This window comes from Diachasmimorpha longicaudata, chromosome 13, assembly GCF_034640455.1.
Source record: "Diachasmimorpha longicaudata isolate KC_UGA_2023 chromosome 13, iyDiaLong2, whole genome shotgun sequence".
Lineage (NCBI taxonomy): Eukaryota > Metazoa > Arthropoda > Insecta > Hymenoptera > Braconidae > Diachasmimorpha > Diachasmimorpha longicaudata.
The window spans coordinates 525,042-535,492 of NC_087237.1; the positions used below are offsets into that span (position 1 = coordinate 525,042).

The 10,451-nt window shown below is 38.7% G+C and overlaps 2 protein-coding genes across 2 annotated transcripts; both read right to left on the bottom strand.

Annotated features, from left to right (window-relative positions):
- Positions 1–4,169: 4,169 nt before the first annotated feature.
- Positions 4,170–6,694, bottom strand: LOC135168353 (uncharacterized transmembrane protein DDB_G0289901-like). The gene is made up of 4 exons (XM_064132423.1): positions 5,989–6,694; positions 5,820–5,921; positions 4,937–5,092; positions 4,170–4,849 (listed from the first exon to the last, which is right to left on the bottom strand). Exons 1-4 carry the CDS (start codon positions 6,587–6,589, stop codon positions 4,215–4,217), a joined length of 1,494 nt encoding a protein of 497 aa, XP_063988493.1. The 5' UTR covers positions 6,590–6,694; the 3' UTR covers positions 4,170–4,214.
- Positions 6,695–7,121: 427 nt separating this feature from the next.
- LOC135168346 (uncharacterized) lies at positions 7,122–8,560 on the bottom strand. Its single transcript, XM_064132415.1, has 2 exons — positions 7,919–8,560; positions 7,122–7,846 (listed from the first exon to the last, which is right to left on the bottom strand). Exons 1-2 carry the CDS (start codon positions 8,418–8,420, stop codon positions 7,473–7,475), a joined length of 876 nt encoding a protein of 291 aa, XP_063988485.1. The 5' UTR covers positions 8,421–8,560; the 3' UTR covers positions 7,122–7,472.
- Positions 8,561–10,451: the final 1,891 nt, after the last annotated feature.

Consider the following 10,451-nt stretch of genomic DNA (forward strand, 5'->3'; position numbering starts at 1 on the left):
GGAATTCAATCAAAATGTATAAAGAACCTCATATTTTCCATACATTAACGTGAAATCAACTTGAAATTAATCGACCATAACCATAAGACAATTGTTGATTTCGAACTCCCACCAATTTTACATAATTGTAGGACTCCGTTCTTATGACGATTGGCTGACGCCCGATCCACGCTAGAAACTTCCAAGACTGGCAACACGCTTGAACTAGGCTCACTACCAGCCTTCGGGGTGATCTGCCGAAATAACCTTGACCCTTGATTGGCATCACCATCAGTTGAAGCCAGGCCCATCCTCAAAAATACCAGGATTGGCAACTTAAAGTCAACCAAACTTGGCTCTGTTGTCAAGGCATGGGAATTTCGACCGGGGTGTGAGCATTACAAAACGAGTCGCAGACGAGTTTTTTTTCAGGCTCCGCATGCGTAAAATGTCACTTTACACACAGTGTTTAAAAAATGGGGTGTTCCACACCCGAAGAATTATTTTAATTAAATAATTGCACGCGGAATTTTTGTGATTGCCGTAACACTGATTTTTTCCCAAATTACCTTGTTATTGTAATTACCATTGAAATGTGTCTGAGCATAAGCTTTCGAAAGCTTTTACCAGTTAAATTGCTGATTGAGGCAATTGTTGGTACAACGAGAATTTAGTTTGATGAATCAGTGGGTTGAATAACGGTTGTCGCACGACACCATAAACGAAAACTTGGTGCGTACGATCTTCGAGGGTATTGAAAAGGTGCCAAACGAAGGCGGAACTGGGAAATCGGTGAACTCAAGGTCAAGTGCGGGTGACCTGCTTTTTTAAATTTTCATTACCTCTAATGTGTCTCGATGGGGTTCAATACTCTCTCATTACGAACAGGGAGGAAGACACATGAGAAAATGCCTCAGAGTCAACATAATAAGACATCTTTTTAAAGAAGGGAACCACGTGTTTTGTATTATTGTTATCCTAATGTTTAATTTGACACCGATCATGAAAATGTATTTTAGTAATATTACAGTGCAAATAATATACATAAGGAGATGTTAAAATACTATAAAGTCCCTTTGATAAAAAAATAATTCCATTTTATAACAATATATATTTTATAATTGATTGTAGCATATTTAAATTTTAATTAAAAAATCCATAAGAGATAAACTTCTTTACAATTTTATTATTTGTTGTGGATTAATCAAGCAACACAACAACGCTTATTATTAATGGGTGCATTGAAGGTCTTGTAAATGACAAAAAATTACTCCGGGAATTATCACATTTTCATGGGAACTTTCATTGTTCTTCACAAATGAGAGAAATCAATTTTTCCTCACACTATCGAGCATTTTCGCTGAAATTGGTAGAGTTCGCCGTAATATTGGCGAATCATAATTGTCATTGTCATCATGACATTCTACTACTATTAAAATGAGCCCATTATCGATTTTAATATCGGTATTTTGCCCCCAATACAATGCCCTGTGATTATTACCGTGAAAATGTGCTCCATGTACTGCTATTGTCAGTATTATTACCGTAAATGCGATGCTTAAGGATCATAAAACAACAGCAAGTGAACTTGCACATTTAGACATTTGAGCATAAAATAATTTTACAGAAAACCGATTTTACTAACATATTCCCCAGGAAATTCTACCTAAAATTGAAAAAAAAACAAGTATTACTATTTCTAGATTTTTTCCCTCATTTTATTGACTATTTCTGCCATTTTATGTGCTCTCGTAAACAGAAATTTTCGAGATAGAAAATTAATGTTTATCTTTCTAACACCTCCTTCTACAGAAATGGCTTCTGCACAAAGGCCTTGACGTAAACTATCCACTCTTTCTTCAATTTTTTTAAAGAGACAAAATTCATGCCGAAGAAATTTTATAACAAAATCCATCAATTCTTTATCGGCCCTTTCTAATACGAAAAATACCCCATAAATGGATGAAATTTCTCACTACAACTGAACAAAAGAACAATTCTAACGTTGCACACAATCCGATAGAAATCCGATACTGACTCAATGTCGGCCAATGCTGGCCCATCCCCGGCCGACTGTTGGCCACTCCTCATATCGTACCAGGGAAGCCTGGTAACAAGCTTGAACCAGGCTAGGAAGTAGGCTCACTACCGGGCTTCGGAGTGCCCTATCGAAATAGTGTTGGCCCTAAAGGGGCATCACCCTCGGTTGCAGCCAGAACCATACTAGAAAATGCGAGGCTTGGCAGTTTAGAGTCAACCAAGCCTGGCCCTCCTGTCAATGCTTGGCAATTGCTACTGGAGCAAGGGAAAGTTGATTCTAGCCTCATATTTTTTTACTGAGAGCTACTATTTTTTTTCTTCCTTAGATTATCCCGCAAACACTCGTCATTTTCTTCCGTGTGTTTTTGCACTGCGAGTTCTCTGAGATTTTTACGCGTTCATAAACGTGCCTAAACGTTCACCTCCTCATATTATACCTTGAAGATCCTTGATTGGTCCTTGCAGTCCTGCGTATGCATTACCATCAAATGTAGGTCGTGCATTGCATGGTAGGGCTCGACGCAAGAAGAAATGCGAGTGTGAAAAATAAAATCAGAAAATGGAACCGATAGATTGGCTCGACTCCAAGTGTTTACGTGCACTTGGAACCGTTACTTAAACGGCGAATTCATTCCATACCACGTACCGGATTGTTGTGCTCCAGAGGAGTTTTTATGGCTGTTGATTTTTCTATGATTATATGGTTGAATTGTTTACCAAGAGTTTTTCAAACCAGGCAATTTGCATGTAGATCAATGCTTGTTAATGATTGTAGGTAAATTACCGACTGTTGGTAAAATAACCAGCGATCGCTATGATATTGATCGTTTGTACAAATGAAGGACTTTATGATCAGTTGATGCGTCTCACTGGGAGGTTCCGAGAAAATGATCCAGATGACTTCGGCATTTATTATAAAATTGGGGAACGATTCACTGTCAGAAGTGATAGTTTAGATAAGAAGTATATTTAATATATTGTAAAGACGCTCAATTGGAATTCATTCATTTTTTTAGTGGAAGGCTCAACTGTGAAAATTACCTTCAAAATGAAATACAGCTTTCAAAGTGAAATTTGATTTACGTTAAAATTGTAAATTTTTAGGATGAACTTGAGTCGCTTAAGTGATTCTATTGCTATTACATCACTAATTCTAAATCTACTGAATTTTAATTTAATTGAAGATCAAATTCTGCGATAAAAACAATTTAATTTGGTACTCATTTGCTATCAGAAGTTTAATATTTTGTAATGAAGATGGGTTCAATCAAATAAATAGCTTATAAAATACTCCACGTCGTAATTGGAATGATTTTCGTAACTTCATCAAAAACCATTTCATCGATTTTTCAAAATATTCATTTCAATGTCCTTTTTCTCATTTAATCAGAATATATAAACCTTATAACAAGAAATTTTCATAATCTGTGTACGCGTTCTGAGTTATTTAATCAATTCTTCTAGATTCTAATTGTATAAGACTCCAGCGGGGATTCATTCAAGTTCTTGTCATGACATCTGACTTTCTGCAACAGTTGATTCTGAATGAGATAATTTTTTTCTTGCCCACAATATCCGATAGAAACTGTAGCCTCCAGCGAACTAAAGTGGACGTCATGCCACAGTGATCGCTGTCGAGCTCTTCAATAATATTTCAAAAGTAAATAAATCCAGCATCTTCTGGTATATAATACCAATATCTTTACTTTACCGCCTTTTAAACTAAATCCTGTACTATCCACATTGGACATTTCACATGTATTTTAATAGTTTTCAATGAGGAACGAGTAGAACCAACTTCACTATCTACCCCGATAACCAATTATCTAATTCAACATCACGTTGACATCGTCTATACAAAAGTTCGATTTGAAACGTCAGCTGTTCAGGAAATGAGACTACATTAAACGATTTGGGGCATTTTTTCCAGTCATTCGTAAGCCAATCGTCAATTTATTGATGGCAATAGATTTAAAAAATGGTTTACTATCGTAAGAATCTGCAAATTGCAAATCCATGGGCTACATCAGAATTCAACTGAACAGATTAACAAAAAAAAATAATTGAACTGATTGCATGAAACTAATCAAGATGACTCAGGACTTTACGATAAATTTCATGAATAATTTATTATCAGAATAAATAGTCTGCGTAAAATATATGTCAACTACAGTATAACAATATTGAATTACAATTCACTCAATTTTTTTGGCCAATGGTACAATTCTGGACGCAACAATTGGACTGACAGCATCCCAAATACGATCAGCAGCTTCGTAATTCTGCCAATTGTCAGCATAAACAACTGCCGGTCCACTGATTCTATTGTCGCCAGTATCGCCATCAAAATTCCTCTTTCGATTCACCCGTTTGTTTCCATCCTCATCATTAGCTTTTGTACTTTCCGAGATCTCCACAACCTCACCAATTCGCTCCCCCTCTGGCTGATAATTCGTAATCCAATTATGACCAATAAACTTTTCCTGATTCTCAGGTTGACCGGTGATGCCCGACGTGTTAACGATCTGTGAAGGACGATTCGATAATTGTTTGGTAGTTGATGTCATAGATATTCCATTGCCGAAGCTACGTCCCCAGCCACCACCACCACCACCACCCTGTGAGTTAAAATCATATCCGCCTCCCCCTCCTCCACCGCCAGTCGGCGGTGGTGCTCCGTAGCTTGACGGTGGCGGTGCTCCATAGCTTGATGATGGGGGTGGTGGTGATCCACCACCACATCCACCGCCTCCTCCTCCTCCTCCTCCTCCACATCCTCCACCCCCTCCACCACTGGCTTTCGTCAAAAGCACGATCTCCTTTAATTGTCCTTGGATGGAGATCATGACACAGAATTAGTCAACAGCCAATATTTCAAAGTTAGTTATTGGTTTCAGGGATAATTACTAATATTTACCACCACCCCCACCGCCTCCATATCCACCACCTCCGTATCCGCCGCCTCCTCCACCTCCTTTCTTACTCATTATTTGCATCAATAACATCGCTTTTGTCATCATCATTGATATGCCGGCCATCATCAGTCCCTTCATGGACATTAATCCAATCATTCCTGTGGAAAATTACTTACTCAATATGATTTAACTCATCGAAAGGACATAGTGGATTTCAAATGGTCTAACGTTACAAATCCCATCAAATTTGTTTGTTTAACTTATTTGATTGGAAGATTTTCTCCAGAAATTCCTTTGTCAATTTTCGTTCAATCTTTTTTATGGACGAAGAGAAAAATAGAGTGGAAAGACCTTAGAAAATTTATGTCGAGGAATTTCTACAGAAAACCGTTCGTTACGATAGGTCGTGTGAAAATATCGGATCTGCTCATTTCGTCCGTTAGAGAAACTACTATCCATTATTTATCGATAGACCTGGCGAGCGACTAATTGAGCTTTGATACTAGTTCAAAAATTCAATAGAATTTACTTAGACTTTCGTTAGGATTTCCTACTAAATTATATTTCGTGCGTTAGTGCATAAAGCCGAATCACGATTGTTTTTCAATTCGTCGCCCGCCCCTCCCCCATGATAATTATTAAATGATATTTAAGAAACTTGAACAACGACGCTTGTAATTACTTTAGAATGATTTTTTTTTCATATTTGGCCTCTTTCTGCTAATTGGTCATAAATAGAATTATTTGTATCACTTTATCCGACATAATTTGACGCTAAAATCGTACATGAATCATGAAAGCGTCACGTGACATTGCCATCAGTCATGGCATTTCTCATAATTCTTTCACACTTGCGATCTGAACGAAATGATCAAATATTGTTACCCATCATTTTCATTTTGGCCGCCATAAGCATACACATCATCATTTTCTTGCAACCACCACCTTTGCCGCCGCCCTTACCACCACCGCCTTTCCCTCCTCTTCCTAAAGACAAAGACAATTATTGGTTAACGATACCCAAAGCGTCGGTCACTCCACAGAGATCTCCTACCTTCAACAGCCCCTCTATCTTCATACATTACTTCGATCTGATTAATCTCCCGTTTGTTGTTTCCCTTCGGCAGACTAATCCTCAAAGCGAAGCTATCAAAGAAGTCATCGATACTCTGATCGACTTTCTTCACAGGATCCAAAGACCGCTCGTCCCACCTCTCCTCGGCCAAAGGCCGAACTTTGACGAGCTTCACACTTTTTCCATACAAATTAATTTTATCGAGACTCGACATAGAAACGATATATCGAGCCATTCGATCTCTGATGCACATGATCGAAAAATCGACGATACATCGGCCGATATCCTTCGCCGGAAAGAATGGAAAATGATCATCATCATCATCACCACTCGTTTCATTGTCCGCTGGCACCACCCGAAGATCGATCTTCACTCCATTCTTCCAATAATCAAATAGTTTTCTCTCGTGCTTTCCTCGATCCTCATACGGTTCGATATCCGGATCGAAGTCCTGAAGCGATTGCACTGAATTTTTCGATGACTTGAAGAATCTAAATCCATTGGAGGATGTCAAGAGTACGAAAATAATCACAAAATTGGTCCAAATTCTAGAATAGGTCGGGAATAAGAGCGACACCATGACGATGATTTGTTTATCCAGTAGTTAAACATCCACTGTTCCTCCGTCACTGAAAATCTGGTTTTATATACTCCGAAAATCATGTCACAGCAATTGACAGGCTTTTCTGTTTCAATCTCATCACGATTGTCATCATTTCCGAGGCATATTGTTTCATCACACTGTGATAATGAACGGTTAAATAAATAATATCAGTAACCGCAAAATCATCTACTTGGCCTTTGTCCCTCTTGCGTCTTTGATAGAAGTTGGTTAGATGAGTAACTGTTGTTTACGGCCTCGATACCTACTGAGCTTTGCTTCGAACTCATTTACAATTGATAACAAAATTCCCCAGGTACATGAAATAAAGTGGGTAAACAAATGCCGAAGGATCAATGAGAAATGCCAATGCATTGTTATGCCTGTTTACGGCAGTGGATAATTATCTCATGAATGTGTATGAACAACGGTATTGCATACCGTACGCATGATTGCATGCAATCAGGTGGAAAGTTTGGAAAGAGATATTCTCATCTGCGAAACCATCATGTTGCCGTTTATAAAAATATAATTTATTCATAATGTACATGCGAATAAATAGAGCACTTTACCGTGAGTGGTAAATTAAGTCAACATAAATATGATCTTATATTATCTCATAGACTCAACAAACTGTCTTGTCGATTCGAATCAACTCGCAGGGGATAAATAGACGGAAAATAGAAAAATGACACGTGAAGCAAATAAATAAGGAGACAGAAAGAGTGGGAAGAGAAAGGTGACGGAGAGGAGCAGAATGTGAAGAAAAACAAAGTGACAGAAAAAGAAAAGAAAGGACGAGTAGGACGAAAGTGATTCGAATACCAAAGTCATTCATTAGACTAAATCATCATTGGCGGAATCAAACAGCCCGACGATCCCTCACATTTCCATACTTCCGAATGCCCTCTTGAACATTGGACTCAACTATATCAAGAGATCTTGCATATCCAGAATGACCGTATCCGTGACCATGATGTTGCTCCTCACTGCTGTGCGTGTGGGAGGACGAGTAAACAGGTTTGCTGACAATTTCATAAGTTGTCTTCTTCTCGCCTCCGCTGGTTAACGATTTAAGTCCAACGATTGCCGACAGCATGAGGGCCATCAGGCCAGTCATGAGGGCCTTGCCCGCTAGCATAGCCAGAGCACCAAATCCTAGAGCACCTAGAGTTCCCTTCATCATCATCAGGCCAGCAGCGAGGGCTCCCATGTTGCCCTTCTTCCTTCCTCGACCTAAAAGACAGATTGGTCATCAAATCATCTCACTGGCATCAACCAAGAGGACTATGAACAGAGTATTCTTACCAGTTTCAACATCACCTCCTGTGAACAAGCCAAACTGCGACAGCGTCTGCTCGTTGAAGTTCCTGGCAGCTTCAAACGTCTTCGGATCGAAGAGTTTGATGGAGATCGAGTGACTATTCAAGTAAGTCCCGATCTTGTGCAGAAGATACGCATCCAGCCGTCTATCAACGTCATTTGGAAACTCTCTGGCCAGGTTGGCAACGATGTCCGAGGAGGACGCGTTGTCAGGGGTGGACTCCTGGACAACAGACACCCCGGGGAGGATTCCGATGTCCTTCTGCTCGGATAGTTTATCAACGAAAGACACCACGTCCAGCTTGAGACACGTAGCACTGTAGGACTTACTGCAGTCCTTGTTCATGGTGTCTTCCAGACTCTGTGGAGGTTCCTCGATCGATTGTCTCGATGCTCGTTGGTCGATTTCACAGTTAACACATGCCAGAATCAATGAAGATACGACCAACACCAACAGGGGCGAACGAATTGTTATGCGATCTGTCATCTTTCCTCGATGATCGATTGATAGTATGGATCACGTGAGTTAGAGTTGATTATTTATTGATCTAATTGTCCCACCCAAACTGCCAATATTTTCCCGGATGATGACGAGCTGAGGCGTTGTTGCGCACTGAGCATATCTATGAACTGTGCAGTATATATAGGAACAAGAGCAACCAGGTCCTTTTTTTTTTAGTTTCCTTTCGACGATCATACATTCTCCACAGAAGTTAGAACAGATGCCTCGCCTCCTCTTCTTGCAGATACTCCCGCGGCTGACAGTGCATTTGTCTTTCTCTTGCATTTGAAAGAGCCACCAAGTGCACAGCCACTCCTGACTTTGGGTAGGGGACGTCAAATAGAGCGGAGAACACGAAACTCAGTCAAATTCACAAAAACCCATGCTGGTGCATTAGTTTTATCGGTGTTGGTTTTTTTTTTTAACAACTGCAATTTTCTGGTTTCTGTGTTCTCGGTGATTCGCGTTGAAATTCTCAACGATGTTGCTTTTACTGGGAAATTATTCATTCAAATTTTTTATTGTCTTGAGAAGATCAACAAGAGTCGGATGAATTTTCGAAGTGGAACAAAATTATTCGTCGAATGGGATTCAGACGGATGATCTCATTTTACCCTGTAACTTTCATTTTCTCCGTTCTCCGTTGGCACTAACCTTATGGGAAGCTATCAAACAACTGAGTCAATAAAGAGTAAAAAATTGCTGTTGAAAAGATGGAAATGGGAGACAAATTTTATAGGAGATGAATGCTCCACTTTCAAAGTCATGCGAAACTTTTCTGTGATACATTTGAAATTCCTCTGGTGCATGTGACAAAAGATTTGTCTGTCGGCGTGAGATATGAGGGACAGTGATACCATAAATTCGTGGGAAATCATGTGTGAATGCGAGAAGAAAGTCCCGGTAACGTGGAAATTTACAATCGTCTTATCTTAATTTTATGATGAATTGTAATTATCGTCATGCGATTCTCCTAATGTGATAAGTACCGGTGATAAATACCGGTGAGTTCGCTCGATGGAATTGAGTGTACAGTAAGAAGATCGTTTGAGTGGATGGTTATATGATGGAGAGTCGTAAATGATACCCACTGATGGTAAATAATTTTTAATGGGGAGATTCAGAGATAATTTTGAGGGAAATAGAGAGGGAATATCGTGCAATGGGAGAGACTGTCGCGAGGAACTACTGTAACAGTTAGCTCAATACTTCTTTTCCTGGGATTGTTTACTCTTCGTAGTCCTCACTAACGTCACCGTCCTTTCCTTAATGACAGACGAAAGGAGAACAACTGGACACTTCCATTTCCTTTGTCATTATTACGAGAAGAGTCGGGGTAATTTTGGTTGGAATTCTATTCATTTTTCATTCGACTTCATTCATTTTACCTATTTGACTATTTGGCATTAAAAAGTATTTATGAAGAACAAAAAATGATGTTGACAGGTACCTCGAAACTGGAAAATTTGAAAAGAATGGAGTTCCTAGTTCTTTTGTCGACTATGGTGTAGTCTGATTAAAACAGGAGAAGAAATTCTCAGTGGAACCAAATGCAAATGAACCAGCACCAACTAGATGAGTCTCCATTATAAAGCAGCTCTACCCTATCAGTAAATTCAAACATCATAGAAAAATACGTAAAAATCTTACGAAACTCTGTCATATTTGGAATCATAATTTTCTCCTTAATTCAATTATCATTTCTGTTTTTCAAAAAAAAATATCTTATGGGAAATCAACATTTCTGTTGTAGTCAATGATTGAAATGTGATTTTTTTATGATTAGACGTAAAAAAATCGAGAAATCATTTCACACTTCTTAAAAAATTATTCATCGTTTGACGAAGAGGTTCTATTATTTGTTTATAAGAATAAAACGTTTAAAAGAATATAAATACTTTCCGAAATTTAATTTAAATAATACCGACTACGCACGATTTTTTTAGAATTTCACCAAAAAAACACACACACATTAGTTGGAAAATCTGGCAATAGAAAATATTTAAAAGAAGTATG